The sequence below is a fragment of the Falco rusticolus genome, chromosome 5, assembly GCF_015220075.1.
Source record: "Falco rusticolus isolate bFalRus1 chromosome 5, bFalRus1.pri, whole genome shotgun sequence".
In the NCBI taxonomy this organism is placed as follows: Eukaryota; Metazoa; Chordata; class Aves; order Falconiformes; family Falconidae; genus Falco; species Falco rusticolus.
The window spans coordinates 62,416,635-62,434,536 of NC_051191.1; the positions used below are offsets into that span (position 1 = coordinate 62,416,635).

At 38.6% G+C, this 17,902-nt stretch overlaps 1 protein-coding gene across 7 annotated transcripts in view; it reads right to left on the minus strand.

Annotated features, from left to right (window-relative positions):
- MYBPC1 (myosin binding protein C1) overlaps positions 1-17,902 on the minus strand; it is a 79,115-nt gene that overhangs the window by 14,125 nt on the left and 47,088 nt on the right. For 5 of the 7 annotated variants that reach the window (XM_037390268.1, XM_037390265.1, XM_037390264.1 and 2 more), the window contains 13 exons: positions 16,897-17,002; positions 16,427-16,593; positions 14,612-14,774; positions 13,246-13,352; positions 12,020-12,153; positions 10,760-10,916; positions 10,023-10,127; positions 9,193-9,381; positions 7,633-7,767; positions 4,079-4,147; positions 2,799-2,966; positions 2,246-2,334; positions 739-934 (listed from right to left, as the gene is read on the minus strand). In XM_037390268.1, the coding sequence (XP_037246165.1) occupies positions 739-934; positions 2,246-2,334; positions 2,799-2,966; positions 4,079-4,147; positions 7,633-7,767; positions 9,193-9,381; positions 10,023-10,127; positions 10,760-10,916; positions 12,020-12,153; positions 13,246-13,352; positions 14,612-14,774; positions 16,427-16,593; positions 16,897-17,002 (1,785 nt within the window). The remainder of the gene's footprint in view (positions 1-738; positions 935-2,245; positions 2,335-2,798; positions 2,967-4,078; positions 4,148-7,632; positions 7,768-9,192; positions 9,382-10,022; positions 10,128-10,759; positions 10,917-12,019; positions 12,154-13,245; positions 13,353-14,611; positions 14,775-16,426; positions 16,594-16,896; positions 17,003-17,902) is intronic. The other 2 variants (XM_037390270.1, XM_037390266.1) reach the window with 1 other exon arrangement.

Consider the following 17,902-nt stretch of genomic DNA (forward strand, 5'->3'; position numbering starts at 1 on the left):
CTTTCTCTCTCTCTGTCTTTCCTACACACACTTTCCACTTCATTTGATTTCTCTCTCTTTCTTTCAACTTGCACATGCCAAAACTAATGTCAAAAGAAAGCTGAGGTTGGAAAATAAAACTTGCCAAAGTTAAGACAGAATTTTCAGAATTCTGAAAAACTTAAATTGACCACTTTGTGAGTATGGTTTCTGATATGCATATGCTCTTGAATTGCATAAGGGCATGATAGTTTGGAAAAGGTAATACCAGTTGGAGATGTGATCCTAAAAGACAAGGTCAGACAATCATAAAGGCTGTGACCAGTTTTGCCTATTATGTAAAGAAACAGATGGGTAAAAAAGAAAAGTAACTGTGCTTTCTTGTCTGCCTTTCCTACTTTCATGTATTTTCAGTGTTTAGGATTTCTTCTCCATTAAACTTGTGACAAAGTTACTATGAATTTACTGCCATTTCGGACTATGGATACCACTCAACAGGAAAAAGCTTGCATCCTGGATAGACAAGAACATGAAAAACATAACAGTAAAAAAAAAAAAGACTGACATGTTCCAGCAAGGACCTGCTGTTGTGTAGGGAGGTTTACTTAGAGACCACAAATCTACATCCAAGTAATTGGATGTGGAGAGTTATCACTGGCAAGAAGGATTCTCTTTGGGATTCCTCTCCTTTCCTATAGCTGTGGAATGACTGGAGTCTGCTTCTGTGGCATGCATTTATTTCTGTTTCTCAAAACATACCAACAATCTGAATATCTATTGTAGCTTTGTCCTCCAAGTTCTCTACTTCCACTTTCATGTCATATTCGCCTGAGTGGCTCCTTTCTGCTTTTCGGATGAAAATGATAGTGTCATTCTCAGTGTTGCGGATGTTGATATCGTTCTTGTCGATTGGAGAACCATTTTTCTGCCATGACACTTTTGCTCTTGGTCTTCCCTGTGAGAAGCCAGGAAACAGTTTGATTTTGGGAGGGAAAAGGAAGGGAGTGAAAACAGATTTGTTTCCCCTTTTTCCCAAACAGGAAATAAGAAACTGTTCTGAAAGAAACTGAGAATTCTTTTTGCATTTGAGATGTAATCATATTAATTTATCTAAAATGCAACATTCTTTCTTTCTTTCTCCCCCCCCCCCCCCCCCAGGAGATTGAAAATATTTGCAAATTTTGGCTGAATTAGGCAATTAACTTTCAGGCTAAATTTGGTAGTTAATTTCTACTTTTCTAAAAGAAAGAGAAAACCCCAGAAAACGCAGAACAAAATATTTTGCACTCTGGAAGTGGCTACATTCCCTACACTGCTAGTGAAAGAGGAAAGTAATAAACTAAACCTCCAGGGATCTCTTTTCTTTCATTGCAAAAGCTGTTAGAATAGTTGTTAGGTAGGCTGGATTGATATCTTTTCTGTGCCTTTTTTGTGGGCCTAGTAGTGCCCAATTTCAGTACTGAAGTCAATTTCACCTGCTTTACCATGGGATTTGCCTTCCTGAGGCAAACAATTGCAGATGCTGTCTGAAAAGAGTAATCTCACACCTTTTTGAATGCCTTATCTTAGAGAATAACCACATAATCCTCCTTTAATTTCTCAAGAGCAGTGTATCTTGCAGTGTATTGCTGATCAAGGTTTTAATAGGCTTTTATTGGCCTTGTGGAAGGCAGATTATGCCTACCCAGTATCTTTATGTGTGCAGACATGAAATAGAAATTAATTCTGCCATAATCCTTGTATTCAGAGGAATAAGGACCCTGCAGGTAGAGAGGTGTGGGAATGAAGGTTAATATGATGCTGTGGGAAACTGTGCTATAGCTTTAGAAATAATCACGTTATAGCTGCAATCTCAAGGATTCTATAGGAGACAGTGAAACTGCCCACTCTTCCCCTCCCTTTTCCTCTCTCATGACAAAAAATTCATTAAATGCTACAGTCCTCACCCTTGATACCATATCAAACTACTGCCAGTGTAATCATTTTGCATTCTGTTAGCGATCATCTCACACGTAATGTCTACTGTGAGCAGTATCCTTGGTATAAGAGATGACAAATCAGCCTAAGCTAGTTTACCCAATTCATTAATTAGCTTGACATAATTTCTTTGAGATGTCAAAGCAAAAGCTTTCAAGCATGTACTTCAGGGTGCTTCCATATCTGCTTTAGTTAACTCTCTGGCCTACCAAAGTTGCACAGAAATAAGTTAAAAAGCAGCGGTATAAGAAAAATAGAGTATTTTCTTGTAAATGTTTTTAATTCTTACCTGGAAAGGAATAACAAGATTCACAGTTTCTCCAACTCTTCGAGTATAGGTTTGTTTCAAGTGTCTTGGTAGACGAATCTTTGGAGGTTCTGAAAAAAACCAAAATTTTGTGTTTGACATGTATCTTCTTTTCTAACTGAGGCAGCAGTGGCGGGCATTGGTATAAATAGGAAACTGTGTAGTCTACAGTTCCAGAAGTGACTAATGAGTGAGGTATCTTAAATTTCTTGGTCCCACAATATTACATTCAGTACATCATCACTTTTTGTAATACCAAATGCTATGGCGGTAGGAATAGGTGGAATAAAGCACAACTTTAAAAAAGCAACATCAGGCTCAGGTTTGGCAGAAAAACAAGCTCTGAAAGACTCAGAAACAAAACAAATTAAAAGAATGAAGATTTTCTTAAACACAGTTTCATGATTTCTAGCCACTGCGCAATGGCTATGTAAGGCCATATCATCTTTTGCCAACAAGTATTAGCCTTAATAAAACAGAATTAGGTATGGAAGCAGAGTGTATATGTGGGTGAGCATAGGCAGGAGGATCTTACCTATCACTTCCTTGACTAAAATAGGCTGTGGGTGGTACCTGGGCTCACTTTCACCAGCAGCATTCACAGCTTTAACTCTCACAAGGATTTTTGAGCCAGTCGGCAGGTCATTGATAGTAAACTTCGTTTTGTCTGTCAGCTCCGGGTTAGCCACAATCCATTCATCAGCTAGTTTAGGGAAAAGAGGAGGGGAGGACGAGGGGAGGACGAATCAAAAGAATAGGGAATTATAAATACATTCACTGCATGGATGAGGAAAATTACAGAACAGTAATAGATTCATTTTATTTTAATGAATACCTCTGTTTTTCTAGTTATGTTATAACTTGATATTGATTTACTTCCATACATAGGAAGAATGTTTCAAACTTTAAAGGGTTTCTGTTTATTATACATTTATATTTAAAGAAATAGATGGTTTTAAAGTGTGTCTATCATTTAATTGTACCAGAGAGAAAACTGATTAGTTTTTAAATTTAGCTGATAGAAAACAAGGGGTACATAGACTATATTTCCAGAACACTCATCATTGCTTTAACAGCTTCCTTGGAGCAAAGTGGGTTTTACAATTAATTTCAACCAGTACTGAGTAACCTTGAAAGTACCACTGAGAGCACAGGGATGAGAGAAACACAGAATATTCACAAATTGCAATTAAATGCCGTATCTTATTGTGCCTTTAAAAAAGGAAGGCTGTGCCAGAATTATTCACATAATTACAGCATTCTCAGGTTTTTTATCCTACCCCTAGGCAGTTGCATGTAATCCATAGAGTGATCATAACAGTACAATCTTTCAGAAGAGCTTCAATTACAAATGATACTTTCTTTTCCACCCTGCCCTCCAAACACAGAATGCTTTAACACTGCTGGCACCTTGACATTTGGAGTCAGATTTATGCAGTGGCAAGTCAGTATCAATACTTTCTACATCATATAAAGACAGCAAGATAGCATTATAAAATTGGCACAGAAGACAAGAGAACTATTATAAACTAGAAAGCCTCGCAGACTTAGAGTGCAATACTGTGGTTACATTTTCAGAACAGTGTGTCTTACTTTTAAGAAATAAGTTCTCTTTAAGCTGCTTCTCGCAGCTTCTAGCAGAAGATGATTGCAATCAGTGACTGTTCCCTGAGCACCTCCCCCTCCCTTATCCATGTACTACAGCAAGTTCTGTAGACTGTTGCCCCTAAAATTCACTCTCAGAAATTTATCTTTATTTTTACAGAGAGAGTTTTTCTTTCATTAAAGATTTATATCCTTTGTTGAATACTGTACCTTCCAGGTTAAAAGGTGGCTCCAGCAATTCCTCAGACAGATCTGTCGATATACCTTGTGAGAATCCATCTTTAAAATTAATCAGAGACACCCACTTTCACACAGATGGAGCATTTTGTCAGTGGTTAGCAATTCCTGTTAGTAAGTATGCAAAGATAGATGCTGGGCTTTAAAGATTTAGAGGACCCGTATTTAGGGAGACTGCAGGGAGGAAAGAGATGGAAGAGGGCATCTAGATCAAAGAACAGTTATGCATAATGCTCACAGGAAAGCTAAGGACAAAGGAAGAGGAGGAGAGAAGGTTGGTTTTTTTCCTTGAGCTTGATCACAGCCCTGGAAAGATGAAAAGAAAGAGACAAAAGGAACATCTGGAAGAGAGAAACAAAACAAAATGATGATGGGAGAAAGTGTAGGAGGAGAAGAAAACACATCATAGAAGAGAAGAAATTCAGAGAATTCTGAGAGACAGAAGAGAAGTCTTGGAAAAAAGCTTGGGGAAACAGAGGAAGAGAACACATTTAGCTAAAGGCAACATAGAAAGAAAAGTAAAGAAGGCCAAAACCATGGATGATGACAGGTATGATGTAATCACTAAAGCTTTATTTCCTGGAAAAGGCTATCACTGCCCTGGATTTCCTGGAATCCTGGACATGGCTATTTTCAGGATAATAAAAATACCATTCTAGTATCTGGCAAAGATCTCAGCCAACAGAGACTCTCTGAAATGCTTATTTACTAGCTATGAAAACTGATCGTCTGTAGGTACAATGGCCCTTGGAAGATAGATAAACGTAGTGTCCTAGGGAAAACTAGGGCCAAGCTCATCAGACTACCCTGGAAAGAGCCAGTTGGCAGCATACTTTAGTAGGAATTGACTTCTCCAGTGCCAACAAGATTTGGTCTGCTCCACATCTCCGCAGCAAGAATTTCAAGTTGAAAGTTGTAAACTAGCCCTGGGGAGTTCTATATTCAGGTTATTCACACCCATGCAATGCCAGCTCCAGATGCTCACGATGAGACTCCAGTTCAGTAATATATACAGAGAGCTGTCGAAGGTGCTACCATAATTAAGCAAGTCCAAGAGTCCATCATGTTGATCACATTATGACGTTCAGACTAAAGGGAAATACCAGTTTTTGTGACGTCAAACCAATGCTCATGGTATTTGATTCTTCTAAACTATAATTATATATATATATATTGTCCTCCTGTTTTCAGCTTGTGACTTCTCATATGATTTCTATGTTAAGGAAGACTCAAAAAAGCCCTCTTCAAAACTACTTCAGTGACAATGATGAAAGAATGGAGAAGGTAAAGACAAATGAGTTTACAAACAGTTAACTAGAAGAAAAGAACAGCAGAATGAATATAGACAGTCATTAAAAGTATCTTGAAATGGAAGAGTTATTAAACATTATAGAAGAAATTAGTTTGAGGCAGAACAGGCACTGAAAGGACTGAGAAAAGGAGGCACTGTGATATTGCAAGAAAGAAAAAAAGGACCAAACACAAAGAGGATGTATATTTGAATAACAAGTCTTTTTGAGTTGGGATTTTCTACTAAGATGGCTTCTTCCTAACCATTTTCATAACATATATACATAAATAATGTCAATTGTGTATATATAGATGTATATGCATATATAGGAGGCATATATAGATATACATAAACACTCAGAAAGCTATGTAAAATACATTGTACCCATTGTATTTTAACTGAGATGGGTAACAATAAAATGACAGACTTGACTGCCATTTTGTTGTGTCTTCATATGTTTTAAACCTATCTGAAAAGAAAAAATTAAAGAATTTGTTCCATTCAACCCGTATACAATGATCCTCTGTCTAATAGCTCTTAAAAGAGATTTGGGAGATTCCTCTAAAAACCATACTTTTCATTAGCATATATGTATTTCTCATCCTCTCTTACCACCTAATTTGGATATATGATACTGTAATGTCAAGGGTTTTATGACAGTAGCATATTACAAGCACTTGTAATTTTTCCCCCGCCATCCTACCAATGCTAACCAGAACATAATATACAGCATACACTGAAGTCCTTACATTGACAGTCCCCTTTATATTCCCATACATCTTGCCTGTGCAATGGAAACATTATAGGAATGCTACATCTTGATGTAACACTGCATGCTTACTTGTCCTGAGCGGTTTCTGCAGCTCCTTCCCAATATACAAGGAAAACCCTTCCTACCATTCCAGCTGTGTCTGCCTTCAGGGAATCTTCTCCAGACCTCTGAGCTTCTTGAAGTCTGTTCCTGCTCCTTACAGATATTCCGCTCAATACTAGAAGATGCTGAGTGCTCCTGAGAAAAGCCTGCGGTTCTTCTTCACTCCCTCTCCCACTCGCCTGAGTGAGAGCTGAGGGCACTCTGCTCCTGTGGTATCTGACCACTTTTGTGAACTACTCTTTTCCTGGATTGTCTGAATCTGAAACATGTGACAATGTGAATGGCAAGTTCTGTCCTCTACCTCTCGTCTCCAGGCTGTGGAAAAGCTTTCATTGAAATAAATGCCTTTACGAAAAAAGGTGTCCAACTCATCACTTGATTTACAGTGCAATTAAGAGCAGCAGCTAGCAGAGCTGAGTATAACGGTATCCCATTCATCCGAATGTACAACACTGCTGGAGTCCCACGGGCTGGCATTTGCCCACAGAAGCTGGGTATTGCACAATTGCACATACGGCTCCAGGCTATTTGATACTTACCCTGGTGCTGGTGGATTTTACTTTTTGAAAATAGATTTCATTTGATGCCAGCTCAGAATATCACCTGCTGGAAAATACTCTTTCTGCTGCTTGATCACCAAAGACTCTTAGTTGTAAAATATAAATTATATTTCCCTATTCCTTGTTATTTTACTCTCGTAAGTTTATTCAGTCTCTTACATCTTTCTTTCTCCTTCAGTTCTGCACAGATTTACGTCTTAGATGGACATAGTTAAAGATCCTGTATCTAACTACAATGAAACATTGGAGAAATTCAAAATCCAGACACGAACATTGCATGCCTAGATAAATACTACAGCCAGCTATTGAAAAGGCTGTCTGTCCTCAGTATTGGGAACTGGCATTTGAAGTAGCCAGTTAGTAATATGTCAAGATCGGGATTACCACACTGAGGACCTCTCATCCCTAAAACCCAGCCAACATGCACATACTTTTGACCACGCTTACAGCCATTCATTATTTCCTACTGATCCATCCATCCATCTACTCTTTACTGCATTGACTCTTCATTTAGCTTAAAAAAAAGAGGATAGCTATTAACACGGAACTTGGTACACTACAACAGATTATAAGGCTTTTGATTTGGATTTCAGATCAAATACTAGATGGGTTGAAATACAATCAATTGGTGGGATCTGGAATACAAACCAAAGGAAGCCTGAACAAAACCCTGCTGCTTGAGGTTTTCTGACTGATTAGTCTCTGCCTTAAAGTGAGAGCACCTAATACCTGTAGAGAAAAAAATGGAGAAAGTCTCACCTACTTTCACTGTGAGTAACATACCACAGTCGTTGTCACTTACTTCCTTCGAAGCAGTACTCTACAACATAGCCATCTAACCCTGCTGCTCCAATGTGGTCTGGTGGCCTCCATTTCATTGTAACTGAGGTGTCAGTCACTCCATCCACTGCCAGGAGAGTTGGTGGACTAGTAACAGCTGAAGCAAGCAGGCAGCGGGGAGAAGGCAGAAAACAGTGTTACAATTAAGGGTTTATATTTATGGTGTGCATTCCTCTCATTTAGCATCATAGGTGACAGGCTAAATCCTGCCTACCAGGCATTTCTAGTCACCCCTGGCCCATCTTTCCCAATTCGGACCAAACTAGAAGAAGCAGGTACCTCATCCTTTGTCTGCTCACAGCCTACCCCAGAGTTAAATTCCTCCTGCTGAGGAGTGAGGAGGACAAACAGTAGTGGAAGGTTGTGAGCTGTGTGTTCTCCAACAGTAGGTATTTTCTGTCAAGAGGAGAGCATGTTGTAGCAATAATAGGCACCTTCTTCCCTCTCCTCTGCATTGTGTGGGGCCACTGAGCAAGGTGGGAACCTTTGCTGGCCTACAGAACAAGACACCTTTCTTATACAGGGACTTGTAGCTGTCAAAGTAGTTTGAAAAATCTGTTTCTTTATATGCAAAAGCCACCAAATAGACTAGTCTGTCACTAGGTGAATGACAAGGCCCTCTAGCTGTTACATTAATATAAAGCAATAAAATGACACATAGAATAGTATACAGTATGACCTAGCCTAATCTGGATTGTCTGCAAAAGGATATTGAAAATATGGGAACCCCTTCTGGGAAAAAAGCCCTTACTTCAGCTAATGGGGATCCATGAGACAGAGAGTGAAATTAGGGACTATTTAAATGTATCTTATTGTATGATTTGTTGCAATATTGGGCAAATTCACTTAATTTTTTTCCATAGATTTCTATGTTTATGATAGATCATATACCTATGGCTATTCTTTTTAAATGGAAACGTATGGATTATTGGTGAATACTTGTACATTTTTAAATGGCAAGCTACTATTAACAGCAAAGTACAAGTAGTGAAACATGAAAGGTTGTCTCATTTTCATACAGTGCAACCTGCAAATAGTGATCTTTACACTTCTGGTCACTTTTCCTGAGCATTTTTGGCCAAAAGCCAGTGTCTGACTGAATTTATAGCGGGAGAAAGACACACAAAACAACGAAGACTATAATCTACTATCTTTATCAGTTCTCTAAATTGCTGGTTTGACTGGCAATGGTTTGACTCTATTGACTCAGGAGGTACCTATGATACACACAAACATCAAACTGTTAAGTCTTGTCCTTAAAACACATTGACCATAGTATTGACCATATCAGGCTCAACTACAGCGTGTCACTTTTATTGTAGTGCACCATTTTTCTGTCTATACATCCTTGTTTAATGTTTATAAAAGATGATAAGTCCTTCAGACATAGACATATAATGAAGACAGGTCCTGAGCAACACAAGTGCAATGGGAACTACAGTTACATAATTAGATGACTGTAATAATGTATTAATGATAATTTTCTAAATGCATACCTATCTCTATGCCCTTGATTACTTACCTAAAGGAACAAAGGACTTAGAAGGCATACTTGGCTTGGAAATGCCTATTGCATTAACAGCAAATACACGGACCTCATAAGCAACACCTTCAATCATCTTCTTTGGCTCAAAAGTTGTTTCTTTACACAGTTCAAAATTCAACCTCATCCACCTGGAGCTTTGTTTCTTTTTCCTTTCAATGAAATATCCTATTGACCAAACAAAACATTATTATACTAAGTGGTAGCAAAAAGCTCAATAGTGAGGGGTCTAGTTTTTGACTGCTCAAGGGCCTTTTTTTTCTGGAAACACATCAATATCCCCTTCTAGCCTCAGAGTGGTTTAGGGGCTATTATTAAATTTTTCCAATTGCAAGCTGTCTGGTAGTCACCTGTTCGGCTTTCACAGCCACCTACGAACTTTTTTCAGACTTCACTTACAAAACCACTGTGTTTAGTTCAGAGTGAAAAGGGCCCCTCTGACTTTCCTCTTTGTTCAGTATTGGAAGATATTCTGATTTACTCAGTAAATTGTTTCTGAAATTCTTGCTAACATTCAAACAGGCTAACTGTTCAAAGTTTGGTGTTACAAGAGGTTGCCTTTCAAGTAGGGGCGTTCATAATGTGGCAACATACAAAATGACAAATCTCAAAGCATTAGAAAAATAGGTATCTGATAAAGTTGAGGACTGGTTAGAACATTCTTGCAACTGGATACTCAAGGTTCAGCTCTCCAGGGCCTGAGCTACACTCAGACCCTATTGCGTTAATTATTTGGAGTTTGTTTCTTTTGTCTATATTAGAGCATCACCACAAAAAAAATTATAAAAATAAATAAAAAAAGGACTTACCTAAGATGGGTGATCCACCATCATTTGCTGGAGGTTCCCAGGTCATAACACACCAGTCTTCACCCACCTCAGTCACATTTGGTGCCTGAGGAGGATCAGGGACATCTGTTGTACACAAAGTAAATATTAATTAAAAAAATAAATATGTTTCTTCTTTTTGCATAGGTTGAAATAAAAAAAGTCAAGTAAGAAACAATTTGAAGTGCAACAGGAGTTCCTAATGAGGAGGGAGAGAGGAAGGTGGTCTTTGTGGATCCTGGCAGGTGGTTAGGAAGGCATAAGCTCTTCAGCACAGTCAGGATGCCTGAGAGGCACTTGAGGGTGTGTGATAAGAGAGAGCCCAGAACCACAAGGCGCATGGAGAACAGAGTGTTAAGGGCAGCCTGAGGCAGCTGCACACATGTGGCCCCTGCAGCATGAGATGGCAGCGGGGTGGTAATTAGCTCCTACTTGAATCCCATGCTAAGCTCCTGTGTCCTTTGGGGACACTGGGCCTTAGTATCCTTGCACCTCAATTCTACATCTGAAAACGGGGACAAACAGGGAAATGGAATTTTTCTGAGACTCCACAACAGTTTGGTAGCTAGGGAGGACAGCACCTACAGAAAAGACCCTGCAGATATAGAAAGAATTTGTCTCTTGTTGCAGTGCAGAAAAGTAGGGTTCTTCAAGGAGCAGTTATTGAAAAGTCCTGTGATAAAAGACATGGCTCAGGTACACTGTTCCACATGACTTACCAACCACTTTAATGTTGATTAAAGCTGTGTCCTCTCCAGCCTCATTCTTTAACGTTATTCTGAAAGGACCTGAATCCTCCCTCTCAGCTGTATCTATGACCAGACAGCTGCTGTCTGAGTATGTTTCTGCCCGTATTCTTCCACTGTCTGTGAGCCACTAGAAAGCAGAGCAAGCAGAGGGAAAAGTCATATTTTCTGGATTTCAGAATCAAAATTCTCAAAAATCAAAATCTAAATGCAGTAAAGGATACTTCAGAAAAATACTAAAGCAACTATAAGAAAAAACACACAAAGCTCAGAATTTCAGTCACCTAATGATCACAAAAATGACAAAATAACTGAGGGACAATTAATAACTTTAAATTGCGGTAACTGTTTAGTACTCAGATCAGCCTTTGCATCTCAAAGGAAGGGGCACTAGCCTTAGTTGTCCTGTGAGCAAGAACATGCTTTTGTCAACACTGCTGTCATTAATTTGATGGAAAAAGAGTAGTGGTTTCTCCCAGAAGTCAGACTGAAATGTAATTAATTTAGTTTAAACATCAGAGTGATTGTAGTGCTCAGTAGTTTTTCCTCACAGATTTCAAATGCTGGCACATATTTTGGAGTAAGAGCTCCCCTAGAATAATTCCCTATTTGACAAGTCCACAGTGATGATACTACAATTAATATTTGAAAAACAGTAGTCAAGAGGTTTGCCCAGATAGTTCTGACAAATCCAGTAATAATAACATGTTCCAGCTTCCGCATACAACAAAAATTTAGATGTGAAAAGTGGCTTTTTGGCATTACACAGTCAGGGATTGATCTGTGCAGTTTTGCTTTAAGACACCAGATGCAAGATGCCAGTTGCCCAGCCTCATTTCATTCAGGGCTTGACACTCTATCAGGATTTATCTTTTGTTTTCCCAAACCAGAACCTGGCAGCCATTCTGGGCACTATGTACAGAAGAAGTAGCCATTTGGTATTTTCACTAGTTTTCTTCTGCATCTCATACATCCCTCTCCTTTATAATTTATTTATAGCAAACCACATTTTTTCCTTTGTTAGTTTCAGCCTTTCCTCAAAAAGACCGAAAAGGTACTAAATAATATTTATCCATTTTACCCTTTCTTCCTGAGCAAGGAGAGTTTTTTAGATCAAGTGCATCTCCTCCTTATTTTCTGCATTAAAATCAATGTCTTCACAAGGCTAGAGGTTATTTTTTGAAGGAAAAGGCCCATGGTTAAGCTGAAGAGATGTGTATAATGACAATGTACCTTGTCCCCTTTACTCCACATGACTTTTGGAGTTGGCTCGCCAGTGATGGGGATCTCAAGTCGTAGTTTGCTTCCTGCCACTACTGTCACAGTGTTACCTTCCCCAAGACCATCCAGGTGGAGTTTAGGAGGATCTGAAAAAGGAGAGTTTGTTCAAATGTGCTATGTAGCTGCCAATGTAGAGAAACATGCTCTATGTTTCGTATTTTCCTGGTATTTTTAGTCAACCGATATTTTGTTCAGAAGAAAATTTGTTAAGAGGATTTCTTTTTAAGGAAATAGTTGTCCGATGAAAAATTGTGGCACCACACAGATTTTGAAATAGTAAGATCATAAAAAAATAAATCTGTCTTGCTGAGGCAGAATTATATATATTCAGGTAAATTCTGAGAGAGATTTCCTCTGAGTGGCTCTTGTGAATTTCCTTTGCAGGCTTTCTATAACACTTTTTGCCTTGCTTCAGACATCACTGTTCTTATAGCGTAAAAGTTTTCTTAACTCAAATCCTTTTTCTGAAAATGAAATGGCCACTTTTATTGTACCCTATCCTCTTACAACCTTTTTTTAATGTATTGGAAGTTGTGTCAGTGGGCATACCCCTCTAGTACCACTTCCGTCTTCATTCTCCCTAAACCTTGCCAATACTTGTTCTAACACAGATATTTCATTTCTTTCAGCTTCAATTACAGAACATATTTTGTAAAACTTTGGTCATTTATATTGCTCTCCTTTTGACTTCCCAGTTGCTGGTTGCAGTTAAAAGCCAGTGAGGTATTGTGGTGGGAAGAGTCAATGCCTTGTTTTATCCTTGTTTGAAAGACTGGGATCATTAACAAGCCTTCTGTTTGGCTGAGTGAATAAAAGCTGGCCACAAACATTTTGCTTGCTATATATCATTTAACGTATTTAAGGAATAGGTAAGTGTGCACCTATTCTACTAAACTTTTACAAAACTCATAGTAGTGATTTAGGTTTAGATATTAAACATCAAAAGCCTTCCCCAGGAGCTTGTGAACTACGTATAAGCTATGAGCAGATCCTGAGCACAGGCAAAGCACTCTGACTAGGTCGCTTGCACTTTGCCAAAGCAGCATGTCTGTTTTCTCTGGTAGATGCCTGCTCAGAGGAAACAAACTAATTGTAATCAAGGATATTTCACACCGCTTTTAATTTCCACAGGTCAGAGAAAGGGATGCTATATATAAGTCATTGTGCCATATACTTACCCACAACATGTACTTTGCATGGAATGTTAATATTATAGGCATCTGGTACAAACATGTATTCAGCCTCATCATCAACAGCAGCACTCGCTATAACAAATCTGTGGATTCTGTAAAAAATTGTAAAAGAAATCAATGTAAATTATTTTTGAAGACAGGTTGGTTGAAGCTATAAGGAAAAAACTGTGAAAATTCAAGTCTGTGCAAGTGTGTAAAATTACTGACTAAAAGTCCTTTGCTGGCTGCTTAGTGGTATTTTACCTGATTAAATACTGTGTGGTTTACATAAAATACTGTTGAGACAACCACCAAATCATGTAACCAATTCTAATATCTTTTTGTTTGAATACAGAAATAGAAAAATACAGGAATATAATCTTTTTGATGCAGGGATTCTGTGTCACTGGCATTAGATTGTAGTTTGATTGTTCAAGGAGAAATCTTTAGGTGATCCCATTGTAGGAATATCCTGACTTTTGTTAGACCATTTTTGTGACAGGATCCAATCTACTATTTGTTTGCCAAAATAAAGAAATGAGTGAGCAAAGCACACACTGCTCTTACTACCTAACTGTGTCTTCCAGTATGATGATATTTTTGCTCTCCTATGACCTGCAGTGGCTAAGTTTTTTTCAACGTAGGACTCACTTCTGTGCCCTTTCTGCTACCCTTCACCTCACCCTATGGGTTTACATGGGTTGTGGGGAGCTCCTTCACCTTATGTCAGTCCAAAGGCTCACTGCACAGCTGGCGCTTGTCCATTACTGCAACTTAGTGAGTGTTATGGAGTCAATGTAGACATTTCATAGCCTGTTTAGGATCATCTTCACAAATGCAGTTCCCAGCTGTACGAATGGCCTACTAAGCTGAAGTGTAGTTTAAGGCAGGACCTGTTGTTGGTTGTTTTATTTAACTGACAAACTTTCCATGAAAAAGGACCAGTTATAAGTGCGAAGGGACCTGATATCTCCACATACTTTGCATGGGAAAGTAGACCATGCATGGTCTAAGTTGACACAACAGAAGCTATCAGAAAAACAGACATTTAAAAGCTATATATTTTTTAAAACATCTAACAATGATTTTACTTTGCTACTTAATATCACATACTAACAGCAATAGCAACATCAAGAAAATGCATAGCTTGAACTTAGATAGATCAAGGATTTGAATTTTGTACTCCACAGCCAAAAGACACAAGATGAAAAGGGCCAAGAAGACATGGCTTTTGTGACGATAAAAATAAATATATTTGAGGGACAAAGGTTAGGCTTGATTACCAGATAATTTGCAGTGAAGTAACCCACATATTGGCACAAGTCTACAGTGTAGTTTGACCAAAAGTCAAGTCAATACACAACAGGCTTACCTTCCTTTGTGATAAAGCTTTACACGGTCACTAGCTTCAACCAGTTGCCCATTTTTGTACCATTTCCCTTCGACGTTCTCAGATATCTCACACTTCAGATGGATTTCCTGTCCAAGCCTCACAGTCTGGTCTTCTAGTGCAAGTTGGATCTTCAGTGGTCTCACTTAGGAAAACAGAAACAAAGTTATTAATGCTAATACCTGCTTTAGCAGGAGGCTGAACTAGGTGATCTTCAGAGGTCCCTTCCAACTCTGACCATTCTGTGATACCAACCAGTAGCTCATGATTCTGTCATGGAGCTGCTACTAGCCATCACAGCAGTCTTCAAATCAGCAAAAAGCCTCCAATAATAAAGTTCTGAAGTTGAAATACAAGTAATATGTACATGTAAGCTACATAAAATAACCTCGTTTCATGTAGTGTGATGCCTTAGAAAGGGGGATCCAAAATACCCATATCCTGTGTGGGGAAACTCCATGGATATTGCCAGTAGAAGAACTAAGCCTAGGAGCATAATTTGAATGCTGTCCCCTCTCTTGTGTTTAGGGGCTGGAGGCAGGCTGCTTCTATCCCCCAGAGTCCAGTAAGAAACTTTCAAGAAGTGGAGGATGTGTGTCCCCAGATCAATACACTAGAAGGAATTGCAACCCACCGCTCCTGTGATCTAACAGCAATCTATCATACTCATAGCTCTCCCAGCTGATCTGAGGTAATCTGGAGACTCATCAAAGTATTTAATCACAAGTGGGGGCTGTAGTTCTTAATCTGTTTTGTCAGGCTGGTAGCAAAGGTTAACTGGCCAGTAAGCTTAACTTCATACACTGCTTGTTCTCATGTTTACTGAACTGCCTTAACTCACCCTATGAATAGCCACAGATACTACTAGCTTTTGTAAAACTTGGGTCTGAGAACTGGCACCCCAGTTCAATTTCACTTTCTAGAAGATTAGATGCTGTAGACCAGAGTCCAGGCTGAATGCACAGTTTGATCTGTATGCAGTAAATATCCCTGACTACAATATGACATGAAGGGTGATGAGAAAGGCAGTGTTTTATAGAAAGCTAGTTGGAAAATCCTCAGAAGAAGTTGCATGAAAGGAAAGATGATGGAGATCAATACCCATGGAGGATAATTTCCAGACTGATAATAGAACAGCATGAATCAGTTAAGCTTAGGATGAAAATTTGTAAAAAATACTCAAGAACAGTACAGGTATTACAAAATAGTGTACATTTATATGTACATTATACGTATAATACGTAATGTATTATAACTTCAGAGGATGGGCCCATATATTTTGCTAACAACCACAGGCATTTTAAAGAAATATTGCATAAACAATACTGAGGGAGCTACATAGTCATGTGTTTGTGCCTATGAGTTCAGGTCGAGTGACCCTGATGCGTACTAATGGTATGCCTAGTTATAGAAGTACTTATTTTTTCCAGCATACTTTTTTTATGATTTGGCTTAAAAGCCATGGTTTGGCTTTCCTGTGAAAACATGAAAGGATTAAAGAAAAGCAGATAATTCTCTCAAAACTTTCACTTTTTTAACCTATTATATCTTTGGATGGATAGCTTGGTTTTCCATCTTAGTGAAGTGACAGAAAGTTTTCCAGCAGGACTAGTTAATTTCCTATTACTGCAAACAGCATTTAAAGGAAAGTCACTGTTCTGGAGATTTGTGGCAAAGAAGTTGATATGGAAGTTAAGCCTCCCTTTAAACCCTCAGGAAAAGGCAAGCAAATTGTTTACTTCTGTAAGCTACCAAACTGTGACATACAAATTGAAGAGCAAGATGGATCATACTTACAATCAACTGAAAGCTTAGCTTCAGACTGGCCTCCAGTTGTCATTACTGAGTAGGTTGCACTGTCATTTTTTGCGGCTTCCTCTATGATCAAAGTGTGTTTTTTACCCTCAACCTTGATTCGGTAACGAGATTTAGGTTCATTGGTAAGTTCTACACCATTCTTAAACCTAATGGAAAACAAAGAGTGATTATTATTTCAATAGAAGTCCTATGCAAATAAGACTCCCATAGACTGAAACTTCCAGAGAAAACTTTATAAGACTTAAGGCACAAGAAAAGGTTAAACAAACTCATCCATGAATGTGTAAGGATGCTTTTGCTATTGCTACATTTTTGAATAATGTTTTCTTGAGAGTTTCTTAACAATTTTCAGGTTTAATGGTATATAAAGTTTCCTACAATTACCTACAATTAAAGTATTCTGGGTTTTATTCTCAAGGGAAAGAGTATCTGTTCAAAATGTGGCGTACCATTTCACATTTGCATCATCCTCGGACACTTCACAGCTCAGTTCTACTCGTTCACCCACATAGGTACTAGTATCCTCCAGGCCTTTGGTCACCAAAATTGGAGGATCTTTGGAAAGAGAAAATCAAAGATTTACAATCTAAGAGAGAAAACTAAGTGAAAGAGGTTTTCAAAAGCATGCTGTAGAAGATGATATTACTTTAAAATTCTAATATCAGTCTCAGTGCAGCTTTTTCTGCCTTAAATCAAAAAAGCGAATGCTCATTAAGATACTAGTAGGAAATGTGCTAAATAATAAAATAACATCTGTTTAGATTAATACCTGCCTTGTGCCCTATTTTATTGACAGTTTGTCCAGGCAGGTTGACACGAGAAGCTGACACTGCCCTCTTGCCTCCCACAGATCCCTCTCATAAAGCTGTGTTTCCATTAGGTCCTAGAGCCCGCTATACACAATAATATGACCTGATGACATAACGCAGTGCCCTTATTGGTTTAATCCAGTTCATTTAACAGCAAGAGACTTTACAACAGTTATCCTATGATATTTATAGGGGTGATGGGCTCCATTATTTTAAAAAGCTTTCTGAAATATTTGATGATTTGTGTCTCTCACTGTAAGTGGTGCTGTGCATGTGTGAGTAATGCCATATTATCAGTAAGACTATCAACACCATGGGAGCAAAAGGGTGAAGAAATGCCCGCCCATTCGTAGCTTTTGATGAGTCTTCCCTTAAATCCCTGCAGATGGAATGAAAACAAACTGCTAGAAAGCCTGATCTGAGGGTAATTGAAAGAGATCAGTTGGGCCAAAAGTATCAGGGTCATCAGGTACCGAAGTGTGGTGTTAGGGAATGCCAATGCTGTGACAAATGAGCCTCCAAAATGGCTTTAAAACTATGAAGGCGACCACAGCCCCACCAGATCCCAATGCACAGTATGAAATCCACCATATCCCCATTCCAAGGTTTTCACTAAATTAGTAAATACAGAAGGGGGTGGGGGTGG